General features: G+C 47.1%; 1 protein-coding gene across 1 annotated transcript; it reads left to right on the top strand.

Annotated features, from left to right (window-relative positions):
* Positions 11,175-12,725, top strand: LOC107620202. The gene has a single exon (XM_016322401.1). It carries the CDS (start codon positions 11,175-11,177, stop codon positions 12,723-12,725), a length of 1,551 nt encoding a protein of 516 aa, XP_016177887.1.

A 15,918-nucleotide genomic window follows, 5' to 3' on the forward strand; every position in this document is an offset into this window, starting at 1 on the left:
CTGGGCTGCTCTGCTTTGGTTTTCGAAATTGTCTGCAGGATCAATCGCTTCCTTCGAAGAGCTAGCTAGGTCTTTCATCGACTATTTTGCAGCAGCTCGGATCTATGTACATGGATCGGACTACCTCAGTACCATCCGCCAGGGCCCACAAGAAAGCTTAAAGGATTATATGACCAGGTTCACGGATGCCACCATGGAAATACCTGACCTAAACCCGGCCGTCCACCTACATGCCCTCAAAGCCGGTCCCAGACCCGGAAAATTCAGAGAAATAATCGCGGTGACCAAACCAAAAACACTGGATGAGTTTCGGGAAAGAGCAGCAGGGCAAATGGAAATCGAAGAGCTCCGAGAGGCCGACAAAACCGATAGGAGACCAAGAAAAGAGGATGACAGACCTTCCAGATCGGCGAACACTAAAGACCTCGGCAAACCCTTCAAGCTCACCCCAAAATTCGATAACTACACCAGGTTCAATACAAAGAGAGAAAAGATAATCAAAGAAATACTCAATGCCAAGATTATAAAACCACCAATCAGAGCAGGGAGCTACCAAGATCAGCGATTCGTCGACAAAAGCAAACATTGTGCCTTCCACCAGAAATATGGTCATACAACCGACGAATGCGTGATAGCTAAAGATCTCCTAGAAAGATTGGCACGACAAGGCCTCTTGGATAAGTACATCGAGGGGAGAAAACACAGGGAAAGCAACAAGGAAGAACGTCAGCAAACCTCGGCCAACAAAGACACCAACAAATGGTCAAACAACAACCCACCCAAAGGGGTCATAAATTGCATATCCGGGGGGTTCGCAGGAGGAGGAGAAACAATCTCAGCAAGAAAAAGAAGCTACCGTGCAATGTTAGCAATCGAAGGAACAACACCGCCAAACAAAAATACATATGACCTGGAAATCACTTTCAACCAAGCTGACGTATGCTCGGCCGCTCCGAATTCAGACGACCCGGTGGTAATATCTATCCAGACGGGTGATCTTTTGGTAAGAAAAGTCCTTTTGGACCCAGGTAGCAGTGCAGATGTCCTTTTTCATTCTACTTTTTCAAAAATGAATCTATCTGAAAAACTAGTACAGCCCTCATCCGGAGAATTAGTAGGGTTCTCTGGTGAGAGAGTACCGATCAAAGGTTACATATGGCTAAGGACAACGATGGGAAACAATCCGTTATCAAGGACCTTAGACATACAGTACCTAATAGTTGACTGCCCTAGTCCTTATAATATCATCCTCGGAAGACCTATGTTCAGAGCAGTCGTATCTACTTATCATTTGTGTGTTAAGTTTCAGGCACAAGATAACAAAATAGCGACAATACATTCTGACCGGCAACAAGCTCGGCAATGCTATAATTCCAGTTTAAAGAGATCGGACACAAGCCATAAACAAAATGAGGTCCAATCAATACATGGCACAGAAGTTTTGTCTCTGGCCGAGCTTGATCCTCGAGGAGACACCCAGGAAAGACCTCAGCCAGCAGATGAGCTACATAAAATCCAACTAACCCAAGTCTCGGGACAGGTAACTTACATCGGCCAAGCACTAAAAGGACAACAGAGATCGGAACTGATAAAGTTACTACAAGACAATGCTGATTTATTTGCATGGACCCCGGCAGATATGCCCGGCATTAGCCCAGACATCATCTGCCACAAACTGGCCACGAATAGGACAAGCCGACCTATAGCCCAGAAAAAGAGAAACCTCGGTGCGGAGAAATCAAAAGCGCCCTAGAAGAAACAGAAAAGCTCCTCAAAGCCAACTTTATCAAAGAAATCTGTTTCACCACCTGGCTCTCAAACGTGGTAATAGTAAGGAAAAGCTCAGGTAAATGGCGCATGTGCGTCGACTTTACAGATTTAAACAAAGCATGTCCTAAAGATGCTTATCCTTTGCCATGCATCGATAAACTCGTAGACAACGCTTCAGGTTTTAAAAGCTTGAGCTTCATGGATTCATACTCTGGGTACAACCAGATTCTAATGCATCCAGAAGACCAAAGCAAGACGGTATTTATAACTGAGCATGGTAATTTCTGTTATAGAGTTATGCCATTTGGCCTAAAGAATGCAGGTGCAACCTACCAGCGACTGATGGACAAAGTATTCCGGCATCAAATAGGCCGGAACATTGAAATCTATGTAGACAATATGGTTGCCAAGACCACCAAAGCTCGGACACACTGGGACGACCTCAGGGAAATATTTGAGCAGATCCGAACATATAATATGAGACTGAACCCAGAAAAATGCGCCTTTGGAGTCCAAGGAGGCAAATTCCTCGGATTCATGTTGACTTCCCGGGGAATTGAAGCAAACCCTGAGAAATGCAAAGCTATACTCAACATGACAAGCCCCAAGACGATAAAGGAAGTACAGCAACTGGCAGGGAGGGTAGCCGCGCTCTCTCGATTCTTGCCAGCAGTATCAAGTCGGTCATACCTATTCTTCCAGATGATCTTGAAAAATAAACAATTCCAGTGGACACCAGAATGCGAGAAGGCGTTCGCCGAGCTTAAAACCATCTTATCATCACCCCCCGTACTGCAAAGACCTGAAGTCGGTAAACCTCTATATTTATACTTGTCTATTTCCAATCACTCCATAAGCTCGGCCCTTGTCATGGAGACAGGAAGGACACAACAGCCAGTATACTTCGTCAGCAGAGTCATGCAACCAATGGAACAAAGGTACCCGAAGATAGAGCAGCTAGCCCTGGCACTTGTAGTCATAGCAAGAAGACTGAGACACTATTTCCAAAGCCACACAATAATAGTAAGGACAAATCACCCATTAAGGCAAATATTAACAAAACCAGAGTTGGCAGGACGATTGACCAAATGGTCAATTGAGCTCTCAGAGTTCGATATTCAGTTCCAACCTAGATCGGCCCTCAAGGCACAAGTTCTTGCCGATTTCATCACGGAACTGACACCTGACGAGCATAATAAAACATGGGAGTTGCATGTGGACGGGGCATCAAGCCGAGAAGGAAGTGGTGCCGGCATAATCCTGAAGGAGGGAAACGAGGTGGTAGCTGAGCAAGCCCTCCAATTCCACTTCTCGGCAAGCAACAATCAGGCTGAGTATGAAGCCCTCATAGCGGGACTAAAGCTCACCCTAAGCCACCAAGTGAAGAACTTAACAGCACATTGCGACTCCCTCCTGGTGGTGCAACAAATCCGAGGAGAGTTCCAGGTAAAAGATCCTTTGGTGGAACAATACTGGCTCATAGCAAAGGATCTTATTTCAAATTTTAGCTCTTTTACTATATTACATGTGCATAGAGAACAAAACGTCAGGGCAGACATACTATCTAAACTCGCCGCCACCAGGGCGGATACACAAACATCGGCATTATCACAACGCACACTTACAAAGCCCAGCATTGAACTATTATGTATAGAAAACATTAACCACCTCCACGATTGGAGAAAACCTTTTCTTGAATACATATACACAGGTATCATACCTAGTGACGAGCTCAACCCTCAACAGTTCAGGTGTAAAGCAAGCTTCTACACGAAGATAGCAGGGGAGCTATACAGACGTGGTTTCTCACAACCACTGCTAAGATGCTTAGAAAAAGATCAGGCCAGAGAGGTAATGGACGAAGTCCATGAAGGAGTATGTGGAAACCACATAGGAGGACGAGCTCTCGCCGCAAAAATAATCTGAATAGGATATTACTGGCCGACCATGAAGAGAGATTGCATAGCTAAAGTCAAAGCATGCGACAAATGCCAAAAACATGAAGCCATATCGAAAAAGCCAGCCGAGGTACTACATAGCATGGAGGTAAGCTGGCCGTTCCACAGATGGGGACTTGATATCCTCGGCCCATTTCCAACAGCACCAGGACAGGTAAAATTCCTTTTAGTATCCATATACTACTTTTCAAAATGGATAGAAGTACAACCCTTAGCAAAGATAACAGCCGAAAAGGTACGATCTTTTATTTGGAAAAGTATAATATGCCGCTTTGGAATACCAAAAGAGATAATATCAGACAATGGTAGACAGTTCACAGACAATAAGCTCGGTTTACTCCTAAAAAATTTTAATATACAACATCGTTTTAGCTCGGTCGAACACCCACAAACTAATGGGCAGGCCGAAGCTGCTAACCGAATTGTGTTACAGGCAATAAAAAAGAAGCTCGACAATGCAAAGGGAGAATGGGCCGAGCTCATACCAGAAGTGTTGTGGAGTTACAACACCACAGCACATAACACCACGGGCGAAACACCCTTCAAGCTAGTCTATGGCTCAGAAGCACTGATCCCTGTTGAAGTCGGAGTACCGACGTTAAGAGCCGAGCTATACAACGAACAACAAAACCTCAACGCCAGAAATGCCGAGCTTGATTTAGCCGAAGAAGACAGAGAAATCGCCGCCATCAAACAAAGAGCCCAGAAAAGAATAGCAGAAAGAAAACACAGTAAGAAAGTAGTACCGAGGGAATTCATGGAGGGCGACCTAGTGCTCAGACGAACAGAGGAGGCCAGGCGACCTCCAGCACATGGTAAGCTTGCCGCAAATTGGGAAGGCCCTTTCCGTGTAACAAAAGTGCTCGGCAAGGGGGCATATCAACTTCAAACGTTACAAGGCAATACCATACCAGGAAACTGGAATATCTCTTCACTCAAAATGTATATATCATAGTTTGTACAAATTTGCGAATGAAGGTACTCTTTTTCCCCCTTAGAGCTTTTTTTCCCAAAAGAAGGGTTTTGCCTAAGGAGGGTTTTAATGAGGCCGGACGCCCAAATATATCCAAATAAACGTGACAAATTCTTACAAACAAAACAAATAACAAAACAAAGCATATGCTATAAACGATCATAAACAAAGTATTGTCAACCTGGCCCAACGTCGGCCATGCAAAATCCAAAAAATGATGACCATAGCTCGGTCATCCAAACCCAAAACAGTAAATAATCATAAGTACATATCAAATGAAAGCAAAACGAACTAAGCAGGGGGGCATTCTCATCATGCTCTTCCACAACACCATCTACAACCAACTTTCCACCGACCACTATCTTAGTCATATCAAACTGGTCACGATCAAACTCAGGTGCCAACAAAGCAACCTGACTCACAGCACGTTCGAAGCCATAAGAAAACATTTCCATCCCATTTTCCTCTAACTCATGAACACAGGAACTAAGCTTACTTTTAGCTAAATCATGCTCCTTAACCTCGGTCTGCAACAGCCGAATTTGATCTCTTAGGCGAACCACCTCGTCTTCAGCTTCCTTCATCTTAGCCACAGCGCTAATAACAGCATCACCTTTTTCCTTCAATGTTTTTTCCATATCAGCAATCCGAGCACCATAAGACTTCTCCAAATCAGAAACCTTGTCCACAGCCTCTTGTTGCTCAGCACCAATAAACTCCACAGTTCGGCCAACACAAAGCAGACGAGAAGCAACAACCTGCGAACACTTTAACAAGGTAAGAACAAGGATACAAAAAATCGAAAGCAAGCAAATGGAAATACTACCTGAACAAATTTGCCAAGTGCCTCCATGCCAACCCGACGAGTCATAAGCATGTCACCGGGATACTGTGATGCTTTATCAGAAAGCTCGGCAAAGTTAAATTGCTCATTCCAAAGGGAATGAGAACTAGATCCAGCAAGAAAACCGTGGAGTTTCTTCTGACGATCAAAAGCGACATCACCACCGCCTACAGCCTCCTGACCACTCTCTAATATAACCTCCAAGGACACATCATCCCTCTTCCTCTTGAAAGAAGACGCAGGATGAGCGACAGAAGAGAAAGCTTGCTCTCCACCATCTTTCCGATCACCAGCATCACCAACCCCCTTTTCTTTTTTCTTATTTAAGAAAGACTGTAGCTTGTTCGGATCCAACAAAGGAACACGACCACCTGTAAAAAACCATCATTAGGGAAGCCTGGCAAAAGAACAGCACAAAACAACAGGATACTAAAAGCATTACCTATATACGCCCTCAAACCCTCACTATCACCCAAATCATACAAGCGCAAAATATCAGGAATGGACATACATTCCCCAGCAGCGACACTTTCAACAAGGAAATTCATCACAAACCCCTCCTCCTCACTCCGCTCGAAAGCCTCAAGGATTTGGCTCGGCTCAGAACACCAATAGAGAGGAAACTTCTCACTAAGCTCATCATCCAAATAAAAGGGGTATTCAGACTCAGACGAACGAACCTTAACGAAGAGAGATTTGAAGTTCTTAAAAGAAGACTTATAGAGAAGGAATAGGGACCGACCCGGATAGCTGCTAAGACAAACCCACAAACCCTTACGAACCCCTTTCGCCTGAAAAAGCGAGAAAAACAGAGGCAACGAACAGGGAAAGGAGAGATAATCCATCAAACACTGGAAGGCACGAAGGAACGCCCACGAGTTTGGGTGCAACTGTGATGGAGCACAGTTAAGTTGAGTGAGGACGTCACACTCAAAAGAAGAAAAAGGGAACTTCACACCAAGCTCAACCATGCATGGGGTATACATGTAAAAATACTCCCAATCGCCCCTTCTCTCACAAACCCTATCACTACTAGAACAGGGCTAAAACTCAACGACAACACCTGAACCACCCCTAACAAAGTCCACACCCCTCAACTCGGAAAGGGATTCGACACTAACAAAAGAAGAAGAACGGGCCTTTACATCGTCTTGAACCCAGTGATACGGATCACCCTCCCTAAACTCAACAGCTTTTGATTTCTCTTTTAATTTCTCTCCGGCCATGAGAAAACAGACAAAAAAGAAAACAGTCAAAGAGAAGTCAAGGAACACTAACCTTTCGAAGACATAGCAAAAATAAAGTGAAGAGAAGAGGAAGCAATGCAGCGTAATTTCCAAAATAAAAAGTGGCTATTATTGCAAGCCCACTATTGAAGTGGGTAAGTTAATTCACACCCACTAAAAAGAACGTTGGAAACCCAAAAGACAGTAAAAATGCAATAAAGGGGACACGACTCACGAAGACACAAATAAAACCTTTTTTCAAATTTTATCAAAATCAACATTTAAGCCACATACGGAAGACAACAAAAGCTCATCTACCGATCTATACAGAACACTAGACGACCTGGGGGACTATGACGTGTACCACACAATAATCGGCAAAACAGATTCAGTTATAGACCGACCTCAAAGATCGGAAACAAAACAGAAGAACAACCTTATCCCCCAAAATCGTCACCTCCAGAACAGACTACACCACTCAAACACGCCTCCATACTAATAACGGCTCTGACCAGGAATATCGGAACCTACTAAGTCTACTACCAACCCAAAAACGTCTATAAAAACCAATCCTTTTCACCCATAAGGACGGAGGTTCTACACTTACTTCTGATTATTACTCTTTATTCGTTGATAACTCACGAACTTACTTGAGCGTTGGAGTGCTTTGTGCAGGAGCTCCCGCCGCCGTGTTTCAGAGGGCCGAGGCTGAGCTCACACCCTTATACCTGGATGACGTATAACTCAGCCGCGTATCCAGGTGCTCGACTGAAGGCTACTAACCTCGGCCGCTGCGGACGAAACAGTACTAATATTAAAAAGAGAAAAACCTGAAAGTATAATGTTACGGCCTGGCCCAAACCATTCGCGGGCCGGCCCGACCCGAACACTACCCGACCCGGACGGTCAGGTTCGACATGTCCGGTTGCCGACCCGGACACGCGTCACTGACAGCTTTGCTACAGCTGTGCGAAGGAAGCATCAAAGAAGGTGGGCCTGTCATTGCAGGGCCCACCTCTGACACGGTATATATGGGGAAGGTCCTACCCTTCCCCCAAGGTACGTCACATACCAATCAACCCTTTTTCGCCTGCATACTTTGCTGACTAGAGCGTCGGATTGTCTTTGCAGGTGACACCCCCCTCACACGAAGTGCTCGGGATGTCGTCTATTCCAACCCGGTAACTTGCGATCAGGCGAGATCTCCCCCTCATCAATCGGGACACTAACTCGATCCGTCCGGTACCCGACTTACCGACCATTGGCGCCATCTGTGGGGACGTAATCGCCTGAATGGAAGTTATACTGGGCCCAGGAGGAGCAGGCCGTGAGACCGAGCGCAGAGGGGAAGCCTCTGCGGCCCCTCCCCGGCCACGCACGAATTTCCCTCTACGACGAACCACTCGATCTCCCGAAAGGCAACCCTTCGGGGGAACTGGCGACAACAGCGCCAGAATAATGTAAGAATTACGCCACAGAATGCAAGACCTAGAGCGTTGGCTGGCAGACCGGGAACATTGTCAACAAACTCCCGAATCGAGCCACTCCCGCTCTGTCTCAAGAAGCCGCTCCCGACGAACAACTAGCCCACAATCTGAGGCTGAGAATGACAGGGAGAGAGGATGCGTGAGAAGACGCCACGACCCCCTCATATACGCCAGGAACGATAGGCGTACCATGGAGCGAAACCGTGAGGACGCTCGTCGGGAGGATGACGAGGGAAGAACAACTAGAACGTGGGGACTAGTGATAATGAGCGCAACCCCATTCCATCGTTCCATCCTCAAGGTCCGGCTGCCAAAACACTTTGACAAGCCAACGGACATGAGGTACGACGGAACCCAAGAATGAACCTGGAGGGAGTTGGAGACGAGGTAAGGTGCCGTGCTTTCCCGGTCACCTTAGAAGGACCTGCAATACGGTGGTTCAATAACCTCCTGCAGGGCTCGGTGACCAGGTTCTCGGACATCAGCCGCGCCTTCCTAGCCCAATTCACAACCAGAATCGCGAAGGCAAAACACCTAATCATCTACTTGGAGTGACCCAGAGATCCGACGAGCCGACCAGGAAATACCTAGACCGATTCAACGACGAGTGCTTGGAGATCGACGGGCTGACGGATTCGGTTGCAAGCTTGTGCCTGACGAACGGACTCCTAAACGAGGACTTCAGAAAGCACCTCACCACAAAGCCGGTATGGACAATGCAGGAGATCCAATGTGTAGCCATGGAGTACATTAACGATGAAGAAGTCAGTCAGGTCGTGGCTGCCAACAAATGGCAACCCTCTTACAATCAGACCCGGCATCACGGGAGCGGAGAAAGACAAAAAGAACATGCCAGGGATGGCGGTCCGAGTAAGACTCCCAGGCCGTTTTCTCGTATCGGGAAGTTCACTAATTACACCCCCCTCACCGCGCTGATTATAGAAGTTTACCAACAAATAGCCTAGAAGGGGATCTTCTCAAAGCCCCGACCTCTGAAGGAATGAACAGGAGGGAACAGGAGCCTCTACTATGATTACCACAAGGGCTACGGGCACAAGACACAGGATTGCTTCGACCTGAAGGATGCACTGGAGCAAGCGATTAGGGATGGAAAGTTAGCCGAGTTCTCCCACCTCATTAGGGAGCCAAGGAGACGAAACCGCGACCACGAAGGCAAAGACAAGACCCGGGCAGCAAAGCGACGCCAAGAGCCAGAGGACCACGACCACGGCCTCACCATAGTGAACGTGGTAACGGCGAGAAACGTGGCGCCCAGGTCCAAGTCGGCACATAAAAAAGATGCCAAAGTCCTAGCGGTTTCCACATCCTTTGCACGAAGCCACAAGAAGGTTCCATCCATTTCATTCGGCCCGGACGACCAATGGTTCGACGAGGTAGCGGAAAGCCCTCCCATGGTCATTACGACCAGAGTGGGAACTGGCCTCATCAAGCGGATCCTTGTTGATACGGGGGTAGACTCGAACATCATGTTCCGCAATGTGTTCGACGCCTTGGGCCTAAAGGACGCCGACTTAAAGACTCACCAGCACGGCGTTGTAGGGCTCGGCGACCACTTCATCAAGCCGGACAGGATAATCTCTTTGCCGACTTCCGTGGGACAAGGCCAAGGGAGAAAAACGGTAATGGCAGAGTTCATGATCCTACGAGACTCCACGGCCTACAACATCATCCTAGGGAGGAAGACCATCAACGACCTAGGGGCGGTCATCAGCACGAGGATGCTGATAATGAAGTTCATAACTGAAGAACGATCAGAAGGGTCTGTAAGGGGAGACCTGGAAACGGCAGTCGCTTGCGACAACGCCAGTCTCTCATTAAGAAAGAAATCCAAAGAAGCATCAGGAGTGTTCCTCGCCGACTTGGATGCCAGAGTCAGCGACAAGCCGAGACCCGAACCAGAAGGGAACCTAGAAAAGTTTAGAGTCGGCGACAGGGAGGAGAAGTTCATCTTCGTGAACAGAAATCTCTCTCACGAGCTGAAAGAACCTTTAATCAAACTGATTAGGGCCAATGGCGACCTATTTGCCTGGACATCGGCCGACATGCCGGGAATAGACCCCCAACTCATGTCGCACCATTTGGCCGTCAAGCCAGAAGCTAGATCGGTGGCCCAGAGGAGGAGGAAGATGTCATAGGAAAGAGCAGAAGAGGTGGCCAAGCAGACGGCCAGCCTCCTTGAAGCAGGATTCATCCGGAAACTTGACTACTCAACCTGGATGTCGAACGTAGTCTTAGTAAGAAAGCATAATAGGAAATGGAGGATGTGCGTGGATTATTCTGATCTCAACAAAGCATGTCCCGAGGATTGCTACCCCCTACCCAACATTGACGCACTCGTCGACGCGGCGGTGGGGTACCGGTATCTGAGCTTTATGGATGCTTATTCCGGCTACAATCATATACCGATGCACCGACCAGACGAAGAAAAAATGGCATTCATAACGCCAGGAGGAATCTATTGCTACAAGGTAATGCCCTTCAGCCTGAAGAATGCAGGGGCCACATACCAAAGGTCGATGAACAAGATATTCGGTGACATCATTGGCGAAACGGTGGAAGTCTACGTGGATGACATCCTTGCCAAGACCACCCGACCCGAAGACCTTCTGAGCGACCTGGAAAGCGTATTCGCGGCTCTCCGATGACACGGCATGAGGCTCAACGCTCTCAAGTACGCCTTTGCCATGGAGGCCGGGAAGTTCCTAGGGGGGTGGAAGCCAATCCTGAAAAATGCCAAGCAATACTCCAAATGAAGAGCCCGGGCTGCGTCAAAGACGTCTAGAGACTGGCAGGAAGGCTCACCGCGCTATCTCGCTTCCTCGGGGCGTCGGCTGCAAAGGCCCTACCTTTCTTTAACCTAATGAGAAAGGGAATAGCATTTGAATGGACCACAGCATGCGAGGAAGCGTTCAACCATTTCAAAAAGATACTTGCAACACCGCCTGTGCTCGTAAACCTGTTGGTCGGAGAACCGCTTTACCTGTACCTAGACCGCTCTACCTGTACCTGGCAGTAACGGAGGAAGCGCTGGCGGCGGTCTTGGTGCGGGAAGAAGCAAAAGCCCAACAACCATTTTACTTTGTGAGTAAAGTGCTGCAAGGAGCAGAACTTAGGTACAGCAAGTTGGAGAAACTGGCACTAGCGCTCCTAACCTCTTCCCACAGGCTACGGAAATACTTCCAAGGTCACCAAGTGGTCGTAAGAACGGACCAGGGAATCCGTCAAGTGCTCCAAAAACCCGACCTAGCGGGAAGGATGATGACCTGGGCCATCGAGCTATCCCAATATAATTTAAGGTACGAGCCTCGACATGCAATCAAGGCGCAAGCAATGGCAGACTTCCTGGTGGAAGTAACCAGAGACCCAACCGAGGACACGGGCATACGGTGGAAGCTCCATGTAGACAAAGCCTCCAACCAAACGTCCGGGGGCGCCGGGATCATCTTGGAAAGCCCGACCGGGGTTATTTACGAACAGTCGGTCAAGTTCGAGTTTTCAGTATCGAATAACCAAGCAGAATATGAAGCCCTCCTAGGCGGCTTGATCTTAGCCCGGGAAGTCGGGGCTACGAGGATAGAAGTATGCAGCGACTCACAGATCGTCACGTCGCAAGTAATTGGAAACTACCAAGCTAGATATTCACTATTACAGAAGTACTTAGAGAGGGTTAAAGAACTGAGCAAACAGTTTGAGGAGGTCACGGTCCAACACGTTCCAAGGGAGAGGAACACACGGGTAGACCTCCTATCCAAACTTGCGAGCACGAAACCCGGAACCAGCAACCGCTCCCTCATTCAAGGCATCACGAGAGAACCAGCGGTTGCCCTCCACCTGACCAAGATAAGCCCCTCCTGGATGGACTCCATCACCGATTTCTTGCAAAACGGCAAACTCCCGAGAGGCGAGAAGGAAGCTAAAACATTAAGAAGGGAGGCTGCCAAATACACGGTCATACAGGGCCAACTGTTCAAAAAGGGACTTAGCCAACCTCTGCTGAAGTGCCTACACCCCGACCAGACGGACTACGTGCTCAGAGAAGTCCACGAGGGGTGCTGTGGCCACCACATTGGGGGCAAAGCCCTAGCAAGGAAGCTCATTCGAGCTGGATACTACTGGCCATCAATGATGGAAGACTCCAAGGAGTTCGTGAAAAAATGCGTCAAGTGCCAAGAGAACACTAATTTCTACAAAGCACCAGCCACCGAACTAAGCCTGATAACGTCCTCCCGACCCTTCGCACAGTGGGGAGTCGACCTCTTGGGACCTTTCCCGGTTGACCCAGGGCAAGTCAATTATCTCATAGTCGCTGTCGACTATTACACCAAATGGATAGAAGCCGAGCCACTGGCCACTATCTCCTCGTCCAATTGTAGAAAGTTCATGTGGAGGCAGGTGATAACTCGGTTCGGTATCCCGGAGGTCGTCATTTCAGACAACGGGACGTAGTTCACCGATAAGAAGTTTGTAGAGTTCCTCGCCGGCTTGGGCATCAAACAGAAATTCTCCTCGGTAGAGCACCCCCAGACAAACGGACAAGTCGAGTCCGCAAATAAGATCATCTTGCTGGGCCTCAAGAAGCGGCTAGACAATAAGAAAGGAGCGTGGGCTGATATGCTCGCCTCAGTCCTCTGGTCCTACCGTACAACTGAGTAGTCCGCCATGGGAGAAACCCCCTTCCGCCTGACATACGGGGTAGACGCAGTAATACCCGTAGAGATCGGCGAGCCGAGCCCACGGTTACTTCTCAAAGGGGTGGAAGAAGCTATAGAGAAGGACCTAGTAGATGAAACCAGGGAAAGGCCCACCTGTCAGAAGTAGCACTAAAGCAAAGAATGGCCCTACGCTACAACACCAAAGTGCTCAAGAGATATTTCGAGCGAAACGATCTCGTCCTACGGCACAATGACATCGGCCTACCGACCCAGGGAGAAGGCAAACTGGCGGCAAATTGGGAAGGCCCTTACAGGATCAGAGAAGTGCTTGGCAAGGGCGCCTACAAATTGGAGAGGCTCGATGGAAGGGAGGTCTCGAGGACTTGGAATACGGGTAACCTGAGAAGGTTTTACCCCTAGATCAAGCAGGCCGGCCAGATGATCTAACGAACTTAATCACTTACCTTTGTTTCTACCATGGTAACAGACTTGTTTAATTACCGGTTAATGTTTACTTATCATTTCTACCAATTTTACTCCTATTTGTTCTCTTTCCTACTTACACATCACGCGACAACAAGTTCCACGATGTGTTAAAATGGAACCACGATACGGCACCCCGGGACTGATCACCCCGGGGGCCACCTAAACCAAAGCCATTACAAACGGCTACAACGATAACAAAAGGCCACGACCTGGCTCTGCCGAACTACCAACACAACGGTAAACAAACACGAGCGCAAAGCTCACACCAACAAAACGGTAACACGACGAAGTAAAAACGCCACCCGAGGCAAAGACGATGATAACAATAAGCCGACCAAGCGACTTTTAAAGTATAACAATATAAACAAGTTCTACAACAAAAACCACAAATTCATACAAAAACACAAGGCACAAGAGCTCATTTCTTCGGCATGTCAACAATCTTTCCATCCTTGATCGTCTTGAAAACTCCAATCGCTGATGTGTCAAAGTCGGGAACCACGATCTTCACCTGGGCTTTAAGGGCCTCCTCAGTCATGAAGATCGTGTTCTTTTCCGCTCTCTAGTCGCCTTATGTTTCTTCTTAAGCTCCTCAACCTCAGCTTTAGCGGCCTTAGCCGACGAGACGGCCACGTCACACTCTTCCTCCAAGGCCACCACCCAACCTTGCGCGGCATTAAGTTAGCTCTCCAGAGTCATCTCCCGCTTGGTTAAACGGGAAACGGTCTCATCGGAGGCCTTCAGCTTCTCCTCGGCAGACGCGGCCTTCTCCTCAGCAGCCTTCAGTTTCTTGGTCGTCTCGGACAGTTGCTCCTGAAGAGTTCCAACTTGAGTTTTGAATTTGTTATTGTCCTGGACGGCAGACTCGAGCTTCCTGCGCAGCGACTGCATCCCCGACAACTCGAATTCAGCCTTCCGAGCTATTGCGGCACCGCGAAGAAGGGTACAATACATCCACCTCGCCTGCCCCGAAAGCTCAGTGCCAAGGAAATGATCCTCTGTGCTAGGAAGCAGCTGCGAATCTATGAAGGTCCCGGTATCAAAGTTCCGCTCCATTACGGTGAGAACCCCCTCTGGGCTGGAGGAAGCCCTCTGCCTTTTGGGGGTGGGGATAAGCTTTAAATCGTCATCTTCTTGTTGAGCAGAGGACGAGTGCTCGGGGCGGGCCGCTTCCTCGCGAATGGGAGAAACGCGCGCCCCGTCCGAATTCTTCTTCGTCATCTCGGTATCCCGAGAAGACGGCATCGCCTGATCCTTGTTCTTAGAAGGGCCCTCCGGTTTTCCGTCAACCTTCTCGTCAGCTTTCTCCTCGTCACTGTCTGCCAAGAAGGTCTTGTACAAACCCTCAAGCCCTGTCACTGAAGCAGACATCTCCACTGCAACAAGCAAGTAAACAAGTCAGTCGTGAAACCGGCACAATCAAGCAAAGCAGTAGCAACGCAAAAGAACAATAAAAAACAAGGCAAAATAGCTCACAAATATAGTTCCTGCCGACCTTCCGGTCACCCATCAAAAGGTGGGGGTTCACGTGATTCTTCCCAAAAACTGCCAACAGTACGTCGGCAACCTTTTTGTCCACAGCAGACAACCCCTTATAAGACACCTTAATGAATGTGTTAGACCCTGCCCCAAAGCTCCAGTACGTCGGAATAAGGCGCTCCCCTTCTAACGACAACCAAAAGGGGTGACGACCCTTGACCGGACACACCTTAAAGTATTTATTTTTAAACCCATGGTAAGAGTCCTCGAACAAACCAAAGATCCTCCGCCCCTGGTAAGAGTCCTCGAATATGTAAATCACATTATTATTACAAAATTACCTTTTTAATATAATTAGTGATGCTAATTTGAACCATTGAATTTAACTTCTAATGATATTAAAGTCAACCTATTTTATTATCTTGTGCTTTCAAAGAATTTACACGATTGACATAAAAATATAACAATTGAAAAAATTCATTACAATGGATATATTCATTTTAATAAATATTCTTCTATCTAATACTATAAAAAAATACATTGGCCACTTTGAATTGCTACAGGTCAACTTCTATTAGAATGCTTGAATTGAGATATATTCATCGAATAAACAATCAATAAAACACTCATCCGTACTTTCTCATTTTGGATACATTTATATATAAAAAAATTATACATAAAGAAAAAAAAGAAGAAGAAAAGAATAATTGAAATAGCAAGAGCGATAAAAATTACGATTCTTATAATTTTGTGTTTCCATCTATATATAGTAGACCAGACAACTATGATTATCTAACAAAATTAATTTGTATTTATTGCACTCAACTTGAATAAGTAAGAAATTATCTTATTTTAATTTAGTCCTTAATTCATATTATTTGAATTTAGCTCAATATATATGATTTGATTTGATTTAATTATTAGTTGAAAATATTTCAGTTGTCTATTTTATTCATAAATTTATTATTTTAATGACTAATAAATTAATCAAATTAATTAATTAGTACACACAATAAATTTGA

The sequence above is a fragment of the Arachis ipaensis genome, chromosome B10, assembly GCF_000816755.2.
Source record: "Arachis ipaensis cultivar K30076 chromosome B10, Araip1.1, whole genome shotgun sequence".
In the NCBI taxonomy this organism is placed as follows: domain Eukaryota; kingdom Viridiplantae; phylum Streptophyta; class Magnoliopsida; order Fabales; family Fabaceae; genus Arachis; species Arachis ipaensis.

Excerpts from the sequence above, each read along its gene's own strand:
- LOC107620202 (XM_016322401.1), top strand. The coding sequence starts at position 11,175 with ATGCGAGGAAGCGTTCAACCATTTCAAAAAGATACTTGCAACACCGCC.